Below are 19,072 nucleotides of genomic sequence, written 5' to 3'. Positions count from 1 at the left end.
GGCTGGGGCTGGGCTGGGCTGGGCTGGGCTGGGGCTGGGGCTGGGGCTGGGGCTGGGGCTGGGCTGGGCTGGGCTGGGCTGGGCTGGGCTGGGGCTGGGGCTGGGCTGGGGCTAGAGCTGGGGCTGGGCTGGGCTGGGCTGGGCTGGGCTGGGCTGGGCTGGGCTGGGGCTGAGGCTGGGCTGGGCTGGGCTGGGGCTAGACCTGGGTCTGGGCTGGGCTGGGGCTGAGGCTGGGCTGGGCTGGGGCTAGAGCTGGGTCTGGGCTGGGGCTAGAGCTGGGGCTGGGCTGGGCCAGGGCTGGGCTGGGGCTAGAGCTGGAGCTGGGCTGGGCTGGGGCTGAGGCTGGGCTGGGCTGGGCTGGGGCTAGAGCTGGAGCTGGGCTGGGCTGGGGCTGAGGCTGGGCTGGGCTGGGGCTGAGGCTGGGCTGGGCTGGGGCTAGAGCTGGGGCTGGGCTGGGCCAGGGCTGGGCTGGGGCTAGAGCTGGAGCTGGGCTGGGCTGGGCTGGGCTGGGGCTGAGGCTGGGCTGGGCTGGGGCTAGAGCTGGGGCTGGGCTGGGGCTAGAGCTGGGGCTGGGCGGGGCTGGGGCTGGGCTGGGGCTGAGCTGGGCTGGGGCTGAGCTGGGGCTGGGGCTGGGCTGGACTGGGGCTAGAGCTGGAGCTGGGCTGTGGCTGGGGGGCTGGGCTGGGGCTGGGCTGGGGGCGGTTAGATCTGCGGAAGTTGGAGTCGAGACAGCCATTGGCACGCAGAGGGGGCTCTGCAGCTTGGGAACAGCAGATTTAGCTCTGGGGTGATCTGAGGATTTGGTTGACGTCAGGCATTAAGTCAGAGGCTGTCTGGAACCGAGAGGGTGAGCTGAGTGCATTTGAGGACACCAAGGAACGGTTCCTGTGCACGTCTGCGAGCCTCTCTCTCTGGCCCAGGGAACGTTCCCACGCAGTGATGGCTCCAGATCCAGAAGAAGGCATTGTGTCACGGAACCCACACAGTCTGGGTGAAACCCCTTCCCGGGCCATCCTCAGCCCCTGTGTTGGAAATTCGCAGACAGCCAAAGATACTCCTGTTCCTGCAGGTCTGCTCGCTGCAGATTCTCTCAACTTTAAGTCTGAGAAAACGATGTGTCTTCATTGTCGAGGCTTTCTGCAGGAAATGCAGTGTGTTTACAATACGCAGACTTGGAGGTTGGCGCATTCTTTTTCCTTTGGGCGTGTTGCCGATGCCCTTGGTCGTCTTCTGGTTTGTATCCTTCACTGATGCAAAGTCTGTGAGAAACTTCATCTTTGCTCTTCTGTAAAGAGCACGCTCTCCTCTGGTTGCTTTTAAGATTTTACACTAGTTTTCAGCGGTTCGATTTTTTTTTTTTTTTTTTTGTCTTTTTGTCTTTTTGCCATTTCTTGAGCCACTCCTGTGGCATATGGAGGTTCCCAGGCGAGGGGTCCAATCAGAGCTGTAGCCGCCAGCCTACCCCACAGCCACAGCCACGGGGGATCCGAGCTGCGTCTGCGACCTCCACCACAGCTCACGGCAACGCCGGATCCTTCACCCACTGAGCGAGGCCAGGGATTGAACCCACAACCTCATGGCTCCTAGTCAGATTCGTTAACCACTGAGGCACGACGGGAACTCCTCAGCAGTTTGATTCTGACGTGCCTTCCCGTGGTTTTCCTTTATGCTCATCTTGCTTAGGACTCGTTGACCCTATAGGATCTGTGATTTATGTCATCAATTTTGGAACGTCTTTAGTCGTTGTTTTTTCAATTAGCTTTTCTATTTCTCTCTCTTCTACTTCCGGGAACTTCAGTGCCGCGTGCTGCCTGTTGTTACCGAGAGGCCATTAATGACGTTAATGATCGGGCCTTGCTTTTGTTTTTCATCTACTTTTCTCTTTGTACTTAAGTTTGGAATTCTGGTTTCGTGTCCTAAGTTCATTTATCTTTCCTTCTGCACGTTGTAGTTTCCAGTTGATGCTAGTCAATAAATTTTTCATACTTTTTTGTCTCTAGAATTTCCATCCAGCAGCTTGATGTGGGTTGTCAGTTCCCAGACCAGGGATTGAACCCGGACCACGGTGGTAAAAGCCTCAAACTCCCTGGTTCTTTTTTTTTTTATCTATTTTTCACTCATTGTGTTCAAGTTTTACTTTAGAAGGTTGAGAACATTGGCAGTAGGTCTTTTGAGGTTCTCTTCGGAAGATTCTATCCGCTCTGTAATTTCAGAGTCTGTTTGTATTTAACTTTTCTCTTAGTTGTGGGTGACACAAGCCTGCTTCCTCACATGTCTAGTTTTTTTTTGGTTGGTTTCTTTGTTTGTTAGGGCACACCCACAGCATATGGAGGTTCCCAGGCTAGGGGTCCAATTGGAGCTGTAGCTGCCAGCCTACACCACAGCCACAGCAACGCAGGATCTGAGCCGTGTCTATAAGCTACACCACAGCTCATGGCAACGCTAGATCCTTAACCCACTGAGCAAGGCCAGGAATCGATCCTGCATCCTCATGGACGCTAGTCAGATTCATTTCCGCTGAGCCACAGCTCGAACTCCCTAGTCATTTTTTATTAGAGGCTGGATGTTGTGGGTTTCCTGTTGTTGAGTCTGTGTTTTGTCGTCTTCCTTCAGAAACACTTGTGCTTTGTTCTGGCGGGCAGGCAGGTTACATGCAGATTTAAATGATCTTTTTTGTCAACTGAAAAAATGCACAGTCTGAAAGTCGAGAATTATGTTTTATCTGGTGGAGAAAAATGAGGGCTTAAGCCTGAGACCCAGCACCTCACATGGCTCTGGGGACCGCTCAGAAGAGGCAGGGAAGAGGCCAGGCTATAGAAGCGCTTCTGTCACAAAGACCAGGGGGTGGGAACCTCAGGACATTGCTGGGAAAGGAGACCGGCCTCTCAGGTGAATGCAGGTAGGACTTTCCTGGGGGAGGGGGGGCGGCAGGGGCAGGTGCGGGGGCTGGACGTCCTTCCAGTGATAGGGGCCTGGCTGCCTGGGGCCTGTCGTGTGCTTTCCCGTCCTGGGTGCCCTGGGGCGCACCGTCCCGGTGGCTGTAATGTGACAGCTGGATCCTTTATTTCCTGATGTGGCAGGCAGTGTTTTTCACCTTTCTGGGTTTGGTTTTTCGCTTTTTCCAGGGACCTGAGAGTAGCTTTCACTCTTGGGTGACCTTTCTGACATCTGCCCTGAACACCTGGGTGTCCCAGAGTGCTCCGCGGTGGTCGGCTGGACTGGACATCGCTCAGCCCCGAGGGAGCGCACGGCCGCCCTGTCCCTTCTCCCCGTGCAGGGACCGCTCGCCCTCGGCCGTAGACCCCAGCGCCGTCCCGGCCAGCATCTGGTGCCAGCTCCAGCCGCCTCCCTGCCAGCTCCCAGCTGGTGCCCACTCGCAACTTTGCTGCACTTCGCCCCCCTCCCTGCCCCCGTGCCTCTGGGTTCAGGGGCTCACTCGCCCTCCCCTTCGCTCAGATCACAGCCCTCGTCTGTGTCTGAAAACAGGTGTTCCGTCTGCCATTCCAGCGTTCTCGTCGGGATGCCAGGACGACAAGCCCAGGGCCAGTCGCGCTGACGACAGAGGCACAGGGCGCCCCTCGCCCGGGTCCCGGGTGTGAGGCGCCGCCCGGAGCTGGCCCCGCGGCTCCCGCGGTCCCTCGAGAACGGCTAGTTTGTTGAGGGCCTCGGACGAAAAGGGCTCGAGGTCTGGTTTTGCTTTTACGCTTAATTAAGATGCACCTCGCATGTCGTGTCAGTCGCACACTTAGTGTGCCCTCAGTGGTGTTAACCCTTTTTGGACAGAGTGGTTCACCCATCACCGCAGTCTGTTTCCGGACCAGTTTCACCCCCCCAAAAAGGAAGCCCCCAAACCTTTAGCACCCAGTTTCCATCCCCCACCCCTCAGGCCCAGGCAGCCGCTCCTCTGCTTTCTGTTCTGTGGGTTCCCCTATTCCGGACGCGTGGTCTAGGGGCTCACCCGGCACGGCCTGCCGCCTAGCGTCCTGCATCAGCACCTCCCCCCTTCTCCGCCCCCGCAGCTGACCTTGGACGGCACGGGACTGGACTGTGCGGGTGCGCCGTTGCGGGTGTGGGGTGAGGCTGTGGCCCCCCTCCGAGGAACACCCCAGCCGCCTTCCCGAGGCCGCGCCGTACCCGGCCTCTCCACAGCCTCGCGCTTGAGTGCCTTTTGGTTTTGTTGGCCGATGCCCTCCGTTCAGCTGGCTTCCCCTCCCGGGCCTGAGAGGACCACCGAGGGCTCCCAGGAGGAGGCGCTGCCCTTGTCCTTGGCCCTGCGGCAGAGGGCTCGCCAGGCCCCAGGGCCGGGCCACGGGCCTTCCAGCGCCACCGTCCCTGCGTGTCATCTGCTTTGCTAACAGTGAAACCCACGCCCTGAGTCAGCTGCCCTGGGCTCTGCCTTCCTCCGTCCGCGGGGACTGAAGGTCGCTGCTCAGCCGCTGCCAGGCTGCAGGAGAGCAGCCCCCGACCCCGCGGGCTGAGGTCCAGCCTCTGATGCCCCCCCCCCCCGTTGCCAGACCGTGGGTCCTGCGCCTCCCCGGCTACCTCCCCCGTGCCCTGCCTCGGCTGCAGGAGGCCCTCCCCCAGCGCCTCCCTGACTGGAAGGGGCCCATCACCCGCAGGGGCAGCGACCCAGCTCTCAGGGCCTCGGGGAAGCTTCCTCCCCACTCCAGGAACCGGGGAGGGTCTGGGGCACAGACGCCAGGACCCCAGGGCAGAACCTTCTTGGCTCGGAGACACAGCCAGAGCAGGTCTACACTGGGACGCTGGGCGCGTCTTCAGCTCTGGCTGAGGCCTTTGTCAGGCCTGCACATGTCCCCGGTGACAGGTGTCTCCGGTGACAGATGTCTGCCCGTGTCTCGGGACCTTCCTGTGTAACCAGGTGCTAACTCACAGAACCGTGAGGGCATGAGGTTTCACGGTACCGTCTCATCAACGAGAAGGATGCTCTGGGGACGGAGGAGAGGGACCCGCCCGCCCGCCGCAGCATCAAGTGTGACTCTGCCCTTTCTCGATTCTCGGCCCCTCTGGCTCCGTGAAGCTCTCGGTCTGCCAGGAGCTGCGTGGGCGCGGAGTCGGGGCTGCGCGGCTGAGCTCTTTCCCTGCTGCCCCGAACCATCCCTCCCAGATCTGTTAGGCGCTCCTGGGGTTCTAGCCCTTTCACCTGACTCTCTGAGCCCTGCTGCTTCCAGCCCTGTGCCGCCTGTGCCTAGAGGTGCAGCTTGGCCTCTGAGCACCAGGTGTGGTGCCGGCCAGAACCAGCCCTCAGGAGGGCAGCCTTCCTGCGCCTCTGCCCCCTGCTCCTGCCACATGGTCTCTGTGCCAGTGCTTTGAGTGCAAAGTCACCCCAAGTGTGAGCAGCCTCCCTCCTCCACCCCCACAGGTGGTAAGGCAGTAGGGGGACAGCTTCTGTCACCACCTGCCCCCGCTCTGCCCCCCACCCTTGTGGTCCCTGCAGAATCAGTGTGTGCTGGGCCAGGACCGCAAGGCCGGCCTTTGGTTTCCTGGCCTTGTCCCCACCTCCGCCAGGTGGGCCTGGTTTTTGTTCTGCAGGTGGCTTAGTGGGGAGTTGGGGTCCCTGTGCTGGGCTCCTGTTAGCAGCAGGGGGCCCACTGCCTGGCCTGCTGCCCTCGGGACCCAGGAGCAGGTCGGGGAGGCCAGACCCGCCTCCACGAAAGGGTCTCCCCCGTCCCAGCGCCTCATGCTGGCCCTGGGCCACCCCGCTTCACGGCCCGCACCTCACCCCACCCTGGGGGCGCCCGGGCCTTGTGTGGATTCTGCCCACCAGCCTTGGCCTGTGCCTGGTCCCCAGGCGGCCCGCGGCGGTGGCTCTCTGTGGCTTTCTCTGCTGGCTTCTGTTCTGGTGCAGGGACAGCCTCTCCCTCCCTCCTGAGCTGCGAGGTCTCCTCTGTCCCAGCCCTGCCTGGGTTTCTCCCTGGTCCCTCTTCCCTGCCCTCACCCGTCTGTCCCCCGTCACTCAGCCTGGGTGCAGGTGGGTCCGACCCAGGGCTGGGGCTGAGGGAACCCCTGCAGGGGGAGGGCACCTCTTCTCCTGGGGCTCTGATGGGACTCCTGAGGCCCCGGCCCAGTGGCCAGTTGGCGGGAGGGGGCAGAGGGCACTCAGGCCCACCCCAGCCTGGGCCAGCCCCACATAGCATTTCTCCCAGGACACCAGCCCCCTGTCCCTGCAGTGTCACCTCATGCTCCCCAAGCCCCTCGTCCCCAACCCCTCCTCTGGTTTGGTGCTGACAGCTTAAAAAATATGCACCACCTAAAATTTGAGAGTTAGGTTTTATTTGGGGCAAAATGCGGACTCTAGCCCGGGGCGGGGGCGGGGGCCGGGGGGCAGCATCTCCGGAGCCCGAGGAACCGCTGCAGAGAGGCCGCGGCGTGGGCAGGATGCGTGCGATGTGGGGAAGGGGGGGTCAGGCCACCAGCACACGCGGTGCAGGGGGTCGCTGCTGGTCTCACAAGGTCGCTGCTGGTCACGAGGAGCTGACGCCACCGTGAAGGATGCCGGTGCCTTCCTAGACGCGAGGAGATGCGAGAATTGGGCTCATCAGATCTTCTGAAACTATCTAACATCTGAAGGCCTGTTCTGCCGGTTTCCCCGGAGCGCAGAGCCCTCACTCCCTATCCCCCAGAGCTCCTTTCGGGGCCCTTGAGGGTCAGTGGCTGCAGTGGCTCAGGATTCGGTCTGTGGAGAGCAGGTGCCCAGGGCCCATCCCCAGCTCACAGGGTGCCTCTCACGTAAGGCTGATCCAGGCAGCGGGGCTTTGACTGCTCCGTCTCCAAAAGAAAGAGCAGTTCTAAGGTCGCATTTCATTAAAGCTCTTGCTACGTTAGCATCCGGTTAATTGAAGTTTTTCTGTACTGTAACCACGTTTTCGCCTCCATACACCAATGGAGAAAAAAGAAATTTTGGTTCGCCATGGGTTCTGGTTAGCTGAGTTTAATTAACATTTTATTGTCCTGACATATTTTTCTTCCATTCTTTCCAGGGAGATGCCGTTAAAGACTTAATGCTTCGCTTCCTGGGTGAAAAGGCTGCTGCAAAGAGGCAGGTCTTAAGTGCCAACTCGGTGGAACAGTCTTTTGTTGGATTGAAACAGCTCATTGTAAGTCACAATGCATTTGATTTTCAGTATCGTTTCCTTGATAAGCCCTGCCTCCCTTCTTAATATTTTCCCTGCAGTTAATTGCTTTGAATATCTTATCCTGAGCCCTTTCGCGTAGCAGAATCATGTCGGATTAGATACCAGTCCAGTGCAGCTAAGAGCATTCTTAAGTCCAGTTAGTTGAAAGCAGTATTTCAGATGGCCAAGTTCCTTGAAGCAGTATATATTTTGAGTAAATAACTAGAGTGAAATGACTTTATGTTGATTTTCTTAAAATCTCCTGTTTTCTCCGCTTGCTGTGGAAGGTCTCTTATCGCATGAGTGGACTCACCAGAAATGCACCAGAGGTCTGTCTGCCCGTATTCACAGGCGGGCGTTGCAGACACCAGGCAGGGACGCTGCCTGGATCAGAAGTGGGAGGCCGACTGCAGGCCTTTGCAGGTGGGCGGGCAGGGGCCTCCGTGGGCTCTGAGCCCCTGGAAACTGGGTCCCCCACCCCCAGCACCTTATGTGACGATGCAAAAGCTTGTGTCCTCCATGGGTCCGTGGGGACACTTGCCCAGGTGCTTCGCCGACAACTGACACGTCGAAACCAACTAAAGCTTAGCTTCTAGTAAATGTAAGTCTCACGCTTCACTGAGCTTCTTTTACTTGAAGTGATTCTAGAATTATTGCTGTGAACCAGAAGCCTGGAAAGGACAGGCGTGGAGTCACTCTCTTCCCAAACGGGGGAAAGCAGAGCTGGTCTCCAGGCCTCTGTGCGCGTTCTCATCTGTTCGCGAACTTCCCGTCTTAGGAGGGAGCCGAGTCGCAGCCCCTGAAGCTGGTGGGATGCAGGGCCTCCGCCGTCGGGAGGGTTGCTGTCACCCCTGCACTTGGCCTTGAAGAGCTGCTGCGACACAGTGCCGCGCACGGGGGCTACACGACGAGGGCCTGGTGGCGAGGTGGCCAGAGGAGACACAGAGCCGGGCACGGTCCCTGCGATCCACTGCCAGGCGATCGGTTTACCTGCCTGGATCCTTCCTGGTGGGAATTAACACGCACGCGGTGCTGTGCTGTTTGTCCGGCGCTGCGGGTCCCTGAGGCCGGCAGAGAGGCTCTTCCCGGCCCCGACAGGAGGCCTGTTTTAGGCAGAAACCGTCCCTGTGAAGAGACATTTCCTCCCCGGTGTTTTAATGCCGTCCCGAGACGGGGGCGCCTGTCTTGACACGAGGCAAGCGTTTCTCCGCGGCTGCTCCTGCGTGGCCTCAGCGCACCCGAGGCTGGGCCTCCCAGGGCAAGCGCGTTGCCGTCTCCCCGGCGTGTCCCGTGCAGCGTTGTTCACGATTCCCTTTGAGTCGCGGGTGGGAAAGGCTGTGGACGCACGATTAGGACTCAGTGGCGTTTATGGGACCACGTCTCCCATCCTTTGGGAGTCGCAGAAGCCTCGTGCAGCTTCTCCAACAGAATCTGCATCGCGTTTCCTAGTTTGAAAAGTCATGTTCGTTTGGATTTAGGTATTTTCTCACATCAAAATAGCCTCATTAGAATTCTGCATGACATCTACAGTAATTATGAGATTTTCATAAGACTTTCTCCACAGAGCTTAGGGCTTAATGAGGTACATTAAAATTCGAATTTTAGGAAGCTCCCGTCGTGGCGCAGCGGAAACGAATCCGACTAGGATCCGTGAGGTTGCGGGTTCCACCCCTGGCCTCGCCCAGGGGGTTAAGGATCCCGCGTTGCCGTGGGCTGTGGGGTAGGCCGGCAGCTGTAGCTCGGATCCGACCCCTAGCCTGGGAACCTCCACATGCCACACACAAAAAATCTAATTTTAAAAGTAATTTTTTCACCAAACACGTCTGACATCTAATATTGAGTGAAATGGAGGAGGACCTCCAGGAGCGGGGACCAGAGGAGAAAACAATGAGATAAAAAGAGGGCAAACCAGACGTTCCCGTTGCTGTGGCTCCGCCCAATCTGCTGGTCTGGTCACCCCCTGTGCCCAGGAGCCAGGTCATTTTGTCCCCTCGTTAGTGTGAGTTTAGACGAGTCTGTGTCACGGACAGACCAGCGTGCTAATCAGAAGGCCGCTCAGCCCGAGGTGGCCCCTGTGGTCAGGAGGGCAGCTTCCCGGGTGAACCCTCACAACAGTGTCCATGGGGGCCCTGGACCCCCTCGGATGCAAAATCCGTGACATTCTGCATTTTCCTGTGACCCACACCCCCTCCCGTGCACTTTAGTTTTGTTTTTTTTTTTTTTTTGTCTTTTTAGGGCCACACCCACAGCACACGGAGGTTCTGAGGCGAGGGGTTGAATCAGAGCTGCAGCTGCCGGCCTGCATCCCAGCCACAGCCACTCGGGATCCTTAACCCACTGAGCGAGGCCAGGGGTGGAACCCACATCTTCACGGACACTAGTTGGGTTCCTTACAGCTGAGCCACAGTGGGAACTCCCTCCCAAGCACTGTAAATTGTCTCTGGATTACTTATCCTCTTATGTGAGTCTTGGCTGGTGGGGGGCAAATCCAAGTTCTGCTTTGGGGAACCTTCTGGAATTTTTTTCTAATTCATTTCCATCTGAGGTTGGATGCAGAGCCTGTGGATATGGGGCAGGGGGTGGGCTGTATTCACTTGTTAGGGGAAGAAGCTACTAAGAGTGTAAACATTTTTGCTTTTTTTTTTTTTTTTTGTCTTTTTGCCTTTTCTAGGGCCGCTCCTGAGGCATATGGAGGTTCCCAGGCTAGGGGTCGAAGTGAAACTGTAGCCACCGGCCTACATCAGAGCCACAGCAACGTGGGATCCAAGCCGCATCTGCCACCTACACCACAGGTCACGGCAACACCGCCGGATCCTTAACCCACTGAGCAAGGCCAGGGATCAAACCTGCAACCTCATGGTTCCTAGTCAGATTCGTTAACCACTGAGCCATGACGGGAACTCCCATTTTTGCTTTCTATGTTCAGTTAGGAAAGAAGCCACTTTTTAAGACTTCACACTTACTAGATAAATAATAAAAAAAAAAAGAATGAGACATTGTTGCTTCATTTTTAATGGTGATCTGGTTTGAGACATAAAACGTATCTTGGTATAAAAATCACAGCAAGAGCTGAAGGGGGTTTTTTTGTTTTCTTTTCTTTTCTTTTTGCTTTTTGGGGCCAAACCCGTGGCATATGGAAGTTCCCAGGCTAGGAGTCTAACCAGACCTGTAGGTGCCGGCCTACACCACAGCCACAGCAACACCAGATCCGAGCCGCATCTGCAACCCACACCACTGCTCACAGCAACGCCGGATCCTTAACCAACTGCACGAGGCCAGGGTTGCAAACCGGCAACCACATGGTTCCTAGTCGGGCTCATTTCTGCTGTAGCCACGACAGGAACTCCCCTAAAGGCTTTTTATACGATGCATTTTTTCTACTTTTAATCATCTATGGAGCACAAGGAGCTAGTCCTTGCTGATTGTGTCATAAAAAGAAGTTTAAGTCTAACTCAAGGAAGAAAAGGCCGTGAGAACCATTTGAATTTTCGCCTGCACTGCTCACGTTTTCAGGGCTTCCGCCTGGCCCTGTGCTCCGTGTTCTCCTGTGCATTGTTTTGTTCGGCCTCACGTCAGTGGGACAGATGCCCTCCACCCCGGCGCCTCGGGATGCGGGCAGCTTGGGTCCCTGGGGGCTAGTGCTGGTGCTCTGACAGCCCCCAGCCCGAGTGGGCCTGGGCCCTGGGGAGTTGGTACGGAGCACCTGCAGGGCGGCCTGGAGAGACCTGGAGAAGCTGTTCCCACTCGCGAGCTCGTCCGTGGCGGGGCTCGTGTCCTCTGTGTCCTCGCCACTTAGGCGTCTGCCTGGCAGGTGTCCACGGGGCGCAGCGCGTGAGCCCAGGGCACAGAGGAGAGGTGGCAACCTGCTGAAGGCGCGTGTTGATCAGGAACCTGCCCTTGCTCTGCCTCGGACCCTGGGGCTCCCGTCGCCCTGGGTGAGCCTGGCTCCCTCCCGGCCGGGGCCCTGCCTGCACCTGCCCCCCGCCTGCCTGCAGGGTCCTCCCCTCCCCCCGCCGTCCCCCGTGCTCCTGCAGGCTGGCTCCGGCTTCCACCCTCCGAGGCTGCGTCAGGCCACCTGGCTGCACACCCCCCCAGCCCCCTTGGCTTCGAGAAGCGCTTTGCAGCCTGTGGGCAGCTGATGTGCTGCAGGGAGACGGGACGTGCGGGGAGAGAACACGGTCTCGTCCTCGGGGAGCGGCGCTGGGACACGGGACACGCCGGCGTCCGAGGATGAAGTTAGAACGCGCTCTCATGCCACACGCAGAACAAGCTCGGCGTGGAGGAACAACCTAAACGCAGGGACAGATGCTGTGAAACTCCTAGAGGGGACCACAGGCTGAACATTCTTTGGCGTAAACAAGTGAGACCCAATTAAATTTAAAAGCTTTCACACAGCAGAGGAAACCTAAAAAAAAAAAAAAAACCACCCAAAGAATGGGAGAAAAGCTTTGCAAACGTTCCGAAGGATGAAGCTCCAAAATGTGCAAACGTCTCATGTAGCTTTATATCAAAAAATGTCAGAAGATGTAAATAGACCTTTGTCCAAAGAAGACAGACCAGTGGCAAACGGGCGCATGAAAACATGGTCACTGTCACCAATTATTGGAGAAACGCAAATCAAAACCAAAATGAGGAAGCTCCCGTCGTGGCGCAGTGGAAACGAATCCAGCTGGGAACCGTGAGGTTGCAGGTTCAATCCCTGGCCTCGCTCAGCGGGTTAGGGATCCGGCGTCGCCCTGAGCTGTGGTGGAGGTCCCAGACGCAGCTCAGATCCAATTAGACCCCTAGCCTGGGAACCTCCACATGCCACAGGCGCGGCCCTAAAAAGACCAAAAAAACCCACAATGAGGTTTCACCTCACCAATCAGAATAGCCATCATCACAAAGTCTGCAAAGCAGGACTGCGGGAGAGGGGTGGAGAAAAGGGAGCCCTCCTGCACTGATGGTGGGAGTGTCAGTTGGTGCAACCACTGTGGAAGCCTGTGTGGAGGTTCCTCAGAAAGCCAAATGTAGAGCCGCCGTATGACCCAGCCGTCCCACTGCTGGGCGTGTACCCAGAGAAAACCGAAATTCGAAAAGACAGAGTCATGCACCCCCGCGTTCACTGCAGCACTCTTCACAACGGCCAAGACACGGAAGCCACCTAAGTGTCCATGAGCAGAGGAGCGGATAAAGAAGATGTGGTGCGTACACACGATGGAGCACCCCGCAGCCCTAAAAACAACGCAATAATGCCATTGGCAGCAGTGGATGCAGCTAGAGATGATCTTACTAAGTGAAAAAAGTCAGACAGAGGAAGGCAAATACCATGTGATGCCGCTTGTACCTATGAAAATGACACCAGAAACTTAGATAAGATAGAAACACACTCACAGGTTTTGAGGTCAAGCAAGCTGATGGCCACCAACAGGGAAACGGGAGGCGAGGGGAGGGTGGGCCGCGCACCGCCCGAGGCAAAGGACCGCCTGCGAGGCACAGGGACGCCCGGTGGTCTGCGGTAACCTGCGCGGGAAGGAGAGAGGCTGTGTGCGTCTGTGTGACCGACTGGCTCTGCTGTGCACCCGAGGCTCACACCGCTCGGGACATCCCCTCTACCCCGAGGCGGGTTTTTGTAAGAAGGCCCTTTGCGTGCGCAAAATCCCTCAGCGGATCCTTGAAGAAACGGTTTAATGTCCACCTTCCTTGCTGGAGCTGAGCTCGCCCGCACCGCCTGTGCAGTCTGCGGGCCCTGACCCGCAGCGGCGCCTGCAGCCTCCGGGGTGGCGCCTGTCGCGTCGGGAGGACCCGCTCGCGCACCCGCTGGAGCTCTGTGAAGGGGCAGCGCCCCTCGGGTGGTGTTTGCAGGCAGCCCTCCGCTCTGCGTGGCATCGGGTCTCTGGGCCTGTGTCGGACCAGCCCGTGCGCCTGTGGTTCCAGCCGTGACGCGGGGTGGCGGGAAGGTGGGCTGCCAGCTGATTTGCGGCCTGGGTGGCACGGGCCGAGCCGGGCAGCTCCTTGGTTTCTCTCATGGTGACGACCTGGCGTCCGTCAAACATAGAAGCCCACTTAGAGCCGCGGGCAGGCCTTACAAATACGCCTCCCCAGCACGTGGGTTAACGTTAAACAGCTGGTAACACGTGGATGAAAATCAGAGGGTTGGAGTTCCCGTCGTGGCGCAGTGGTTAACGAATCCGACTAGGAACCATAAGGTTGCGGGTTTGATCCCTGCCCTTGCTCAGTGGGTTAACGATCCGGTGTTGCCCTGAGCTGTGGTAGAGGTCGCAGATGTGGCTTGGATCCTGCGTTGCTGTGGCTCTGGCGTAGGCTGGCAGCTACAGCTCCGATTAGACCCCTAGCCTGGGAAACTCTATATGCCGCAGGAGCAGCCCAAGAAAAGGCAAAAAGACAAAAAAAAAAAGAAAGAAAAGAAAATCAGAGGGTTGAGTTCTCTCGCTCAGAAGGGCTCGGGGGCAGGGCCGCTTTCCAACAAGAAGCCCCCCGCCCCCGCCCCCAGCCTGATGCTCGTTAAGCACTAAGGTCTCATCGTTGCTCATCTGGAAGCGTGTGTCCAGCTTGGCACCCTGCCCGCCCAGGGCCGTGGGTGCCGCGGGTGACGTGTCCCCTGTCTTACAGAGCTGCAAGAACTGGAGGGCGGCGGTGGACCTGTGCGGGCGGCTCCTCACCGCCCACGGCCAAGGCTACGGCAAGAGCGGGCTGCCAACCAGCCACACGGCGGACTCCCTGCAGGTACAGCCCTGGGTCCTCCTCTGGTCTGTCCCCGTCTGGGGACAGAGACCCCGGGGCCTTACCTTTGTAAAAGGCAGGGGCGAGAAGCACAGGGAGGGCCTCCCATGAGAAGGAGCAGCTGCAGGGCCCTTTGGTGCTGCCTCCCCGGGAGTCCCAACCTTTATTCTCACTTGTATGGGGTCCCCCAGGGTCACCCCAAGCAGCGGCTCTCAGGACCAAGGGGAGCCTGTGGGAGGAGGAGGAGGGGACGTGGGGCGTCCCAGCCCGCTCTCCTCTGTCTCCCACCAGGAGCTGCCAGGCCCACGTTGCCTGTGCCCATCCTGGCCTCTGCCTGATGCAGGGCTTCTTCCTCCGTTTCCCCGAAACCCGCCGCAGCCCCCGGGGACGCAGCTTTGCCCTCCCGAGTGCGCCGCACTCTCCCCTCTGCGGCCGGCCGCCCACCCCGAGACGGCCGCCCGTGGATGCTGTCTGTCACCTGCCGGGCCACGTGGTCTGGAGCACTGGCTCCTTTCTGAACCTCCTTGGTGAGATGAGGTTGAGCTGGGTCACTACCAAGGCGCCCCCAGCTCCCCGCGCCCCTTGTCGTCACGAAGGTGTTGTGGCCGCTGGGGCTGACCGCGCACACGCGCTGTCCCTCCGTGTGCCCGCGGCCTCCTGCGGGGGCTCCGCCCAGCCACACCCCTTTCTCCTGGGGGGAGAGCTTCTCTTTGTATCCATTTGCCTAACCTTGTAATTATGAGACGTGCTAGAGGGAGTTGGCTGGCCCTTGGTTTGACGGCCTCCCAGTCCAGCGCCGATAGGCAGTGAATGGGGATGCGACCTCTGGCCTTGCTGTTGGCAGAGGCCCTGTGGTCTCACCAGGCTTTTGTGTTTCAGCTTTGGTTCGTGAGGCTGGCGTTGCTGGTGAAGCTGGGCCTCTTCCAGAACGCCGAAATGGAGTTCGAGCCCTTCGGGAACCTGGACCAGCCAGACCTCTACTACGAGTACTACCCTCTCGTGTACCCGGGGCGCAGGGGTAAGGCGCCGCCGGCGCACGCGGTTTGGCCTGGCCTGCACTTAGGGGCCCGGGGCTGGCTCCCGCAGGCCCTCCCTCCTGGCAGCCTGGCCTGGGCAGGCTCCCTGACGCCTCCGTCTCTTTCCCGGCCGTGCCTCGGGCACCTGCCGTGTCCCAGCACCGAGACCTGGCCTCAGGGCTCGGTGCTGGACATGCGGGCTTTCTGACTGTGCTCGGGAGTGAGGACACACTCCGTGCAGCATGCACACAGCGCTGAAGCAGGCGTCCTGCAGCAGGGCTCCCCGTGCCCTTCTCTCCCAATCCCCACTCTCCCAGGCTTCATTTACTTAGCAGTCTGCTTGCAGCTCACCAGGGCGTCGTGACTGTAATTTGGAAATGTCATTTGCAAACCCTGGGCTACAGCTCAGGGTGGTGGTCGGAGAGTAGCAAGACGTTAGACCCCGGGGGCGGGGGGGGGGGTCCAAAGAGCCTTCCAGGCTCCTGGAGGGGAGTGAACTTCTCTTGGTGGAGAACCTTATAAATATGTTTGAAACCCATCAAGTGTTTGTATCAAATGCACTTTCAAAGGACTTCTGCGGAGACGCAGCAGAAGCAGCGTCACTGAAAGCCGGGGCTCTGTAGCCAGACCTGCTGTTAAACCCTGGCTCCTCCACTTGTCGGTGCGTGGCCTTGGGTGGCCGGCTCGGGCTGTCTGCCTGGTGCCCTTATCGGTACAGCCGGGGTGGGGGCCACGCTTCTCCCTGGAGGGTCACGAGGATGACGTGAGGTCGTGCGTGCGTGCGTGCGGCCTGCAGCAGTGGCCGGCACCCAGTGAGCAGCACTCTGGCTCTTCGCATTCTGTTCGTAATTCACGAGGGACACAGGAGGCCGCGGCCGTCTTTTGTCAGATGGGCTGGTCAGCGCCCGGGGGTCAGCAGTGGAGCAGCGGGACGGTCGCGGGGCCGAGCCTGACGGAGGCAGCGGTGGAGTAGCAGGACAGAGGGCGCAAAGGCCGGGGCACCAAGAAGGAGGAGTCTTCTAGAAGTTTCGGGAAGTCAAAGCCGTGTCCTAGCTCAGTAGGTAAACGATGAGCGGAGAAGACGAAGTGAAAGCGTTTCTCAGCGTCTTTTCGTGTTATTTTCCCTTAAAGCTCAGACCTGTTTCTCTGGGGGTCGGGGGCGCTTGCTTAGTTCCCGGCTTTATCCGTCATCATCCCGCTTTCCCGGGGCGATGGGGGTTAGTCCGCGTTGCCCGGGTTTGCCGGGAGGGAGGAGGGTGTTCAGCGTGCGGAGCTGTCACAGCTTCAGCCTCGCTGGTGTGAGATCCCGTTTCTCCCTCCTGACGATCGGTCGACTCTCTTCGCGAAAAGGAAGGGAAGGGCAGGTTTAAACCTGAGACGTGGCAGAGCTCAGCCTTGCCGAGGCTGCCTCCCCCGGGCGGGCCGGCAGCGGCGAGCTGGGTAGACGCAGGGTCGGGAAGGGCGGCGGGCCCGGGCCCCGATTTGAAAGCTCTCGCCCCCCAGGGGCCCCGCTAGCCCCCAGAGGCCCTGGTGGGCAAGGTCCGGGGTGCAGCCCAGCCGCGGCGGTGGTACGTGGGTGGGAGGGCTCCCCGGCTTGGCTCCCTCGAGGTGCCGCGCGGGTGAGGCCAGCACCCCCGCCTCCTCGCTCAGAGGGCCCCTCCCACGCGCAGGGCCAGGAGGCGCCGGGGGCAGGGCTGGACCCCAGACGGCCTCCCACGCCTCGAGGCTCCGGCTGGGCACTTGCTGGGCGGGTGGTTCGCCTGTGTCCTCCGGTGCGCTTGGACAGCACCGGCCTCCTGGCTGCTCGGGGGACGCTCCCCCAGCTTGCAAGCCACCCTTTGTGCCATTTGGGGCCCACCCTCCCTAGGAGGTGAGGAGCGGACTTGCACCCCAAGTGAGGCGAGGCTCTGTCGCCACATCTGGCACTGGAAAGGCACTTGATGGAAAGGCTAGAGGCATCTTCCGTGGGAAGTTTGGGGTGGCTTTGTTTTCTGTAATTGTGCCTGGCAGTTTTCATTGTCAGGAGATGGCTGTTCTCATGCTGCTTGTAAGGAGCATCTGTGATTCCTTCCAACCTTCCTTCCGAATGTCTCTCCCTCTGCCAGCCTGCCCCCCACACCTGCCATGCTCGCGGGCAGAGGGCCGGACCCTCTGCTGGCCCCAGGGCTTGGCAGCTGACGTTGCTTTGTCTGCTGGTGACAAAGACAAGACGTCCGTGTGCGTGGGCCCGTCGCTCAGCGGCTCCAAACTGCAGATCCCTGTGCCCAGAGCTGCGTGGAGGCGCTCTGACTCCGTTCCTGCCCAGGTCCGGGCCAGTGTGGATTCTCGGTGACTGCCGATACCTCAGCTGCTCTGACGCCCTTATTCAGGGGCGAGTGTGAGCCTGCAGAGGAGGTAGTTCCTGCTTCTTGCGGACCCCCAGCCCTCGCCACCGCCGCCTCGAGCGCGCGGCCTCCCAGGGTCCTCTCTGACCCCCTGCGCCGGGCGGCGGAGTCTGGGGGCGACGGACGGAGCTCCCCGTGACAGGAGGAGCAAGGCCAGGGTCCAGGCACGGGGCCCTTCCGGCAGCTTGGAGGACGCAGTGGCCTGAGGACGCGCAGACCGAACGCCCGTTCTGATGCCGCCCAATGGAAAGAAGACGACGGCCCCGTGCGTCACGGAGCCGCTCATTTCAGTTACGGAATCGACAAAAGTCACATGTGTACTTCAGCTCCAGTGTGGCAACATCCGTCCCCAGCGACATGCTGCATGTTTACTCATTGTTCTTCTCATTTTGTGGCGTAGCAAGCATTAATGTAAGAGTTTGATTCACTCACTTCATATAAGCAAGGCAGGTCATTAAAACATGCTTTAAAAAGGAAGCTATAATGATACAAATAAATAAGTTTTATGAATGAGCTTTAATATACTTTGTCTAGTATTGGGCGTAATTTTTACCCATTCAGAATCTTCATGGCGAGATGTACTGAATCAGGAGTAAAAACCCTGAGATTTCCTTTTGAATTTTCATCCGAGAAAGGAAGCGCGTTGTCTGGTGTGTTTCTCTGACTCTCCGGCAATTTCACGGAGTTTCCTTCAGCCTCTGCGAAGGAAGGAGCGTGTGTTTCCACGCACTCGCCCGTCTTTTCGTCAGTGGTTCGGAATTCTCCCTTGTCCGCAGGGGACAGCGGCCGTGGCCCCGGCGCAGAGGACAGTGTCACGAGCGCACGCTCCGTGTTTCAGGAAGGTCTTGCTTTGACGCGTCGGTCACCGTTGCTACGTTACCATTAACAAAGGCTCGCTGTTTGCGCTCGGGTTCATGCTTTCAGTTGTACGTAGTCCCTGAAATTTCATGATCAAGAAAAGATGAGGAGTTCCCATTGTGGTGGCGCAGCGGAACCGAGTCTGATTAGCGTCCGTGAGGATGCAGGTTCAATCCCCGGCCTTGCTCCGTGGGTTAAAGCTCCCGCCCTGCCGTGAGCTGTGGTGTAGGCTGGCAGCTGCAGCTCCCGGTTGACCCCAGCCCGGGCGTGTCCATGTGCTGCGGGTGCGGCCCTAAAAAGACGACCAAAAAGAGGACTTTTTCTTCCATTCGCGGCGCAGTTAACACGTGCCTTCCTGATGGAGCTGTTCTCAGCCCTCGTAGAGCAGGAAGCCTTCGCAGAAGCCCGGCACCACCCCTCAGTGTTCGTGGCTCCCTCCTGTTGGAAAGGAAGGGCCGTGACGGCGGTGAGCGCGTACAGCTTATCCCGAGCGCGGCCTCCACGCGCCGCAGGTCTCTCCGGCTTTCCCTGCAGCCGGGAACTTGATGCCCGGATCTTCCCCTTGGATCCCGTTTCGATTGGTGAATACGAAGCGCACAGATCAAAGTGCCTCTTCTCAAGAGTGAATTCAGCTCTGTGTTTAGTCTAATTATTAGAGCCGTAAGGATTCCGTATGAGGCCTTACTTGGAGACTGAGTCCTTGTGGATTAAGAGTCAAGCTAAAATCAAGAGAGACGCTCTGCGTGGTGCTCAGGCCCCCGGGGGCACTGCCCTGCCCGGGTCAGCGAAGGTCCTTTTCTGCCCTCCTCCTGCGGGTCGTGAAACGCACATTCCTGGTTCTCACGGTAAATCCAGACGCTTTATCAATGTGTCACCACGCATGGTTCGAGACGAACTGCTCAGTACATTCAAAAGGTCGTATGTTGTTTTCCACGGGGAACTTAAATCGCCTCTCACC

General features: G+C 59.0%; 1 protein-coding gene across 2 annotated transcripts in view; it reads left to right on the top strand.

Moving 5' to 3' along the window:
• The window catches only part of TRAPPC12 (trafficking protein particle complex subunit 12), a 50,894-nt gene that overhangs the window by 6,904 nt on the left and 24,918 nt on the right, over nucleotides 1-19,072 (top strand). For both annotated transcript variants that reach the window (XR_014839866.1, XM_003354951.5), the window contains exons 3-5: nucleotides 6,999-7,115; nucleotides 13,746-13,859; nucleotides 14,736-14,874. Coding sequence is in view for 1 of the 2 variants with exons in the window: in XM_003354951.5 (XP_003354999.3) it covers nucleotides 6,999-7,115; nucleotides 13,746-13,859; nucleotides 14,736-14,874 (370 nt within the window). In the remaining variant the exon portion in view is untranslated. The remainder of the gene's footprint in view (nucleotides 1-6,998; nucleotides 7,116-13,745; nucleotides 13,860-14,735; nucleotides 14,875-19,072) is intronic.

This window comes from Sus scrofa, chromosome 3 (genome assembly GCF_054392235.1).
Source record: "Sus scrofa isolate SSC_HxYL_T2T_F1_AM1 chromosome 3, Sscrofa_HxYL_maternal_Yorkshire_Landrace_v2.0, whole genome shotgun sequence".
Lineage (NCBI taxonomy): Eukaryota > Metazoa > Chordata > Mammalia > Artiodactyla > Suidae > Sus > Sus scrofa.
Note: the sequence above shows the minus strand (reverse complement) of the source record. Positions and strands in the feature narration are given on the sequence as shown.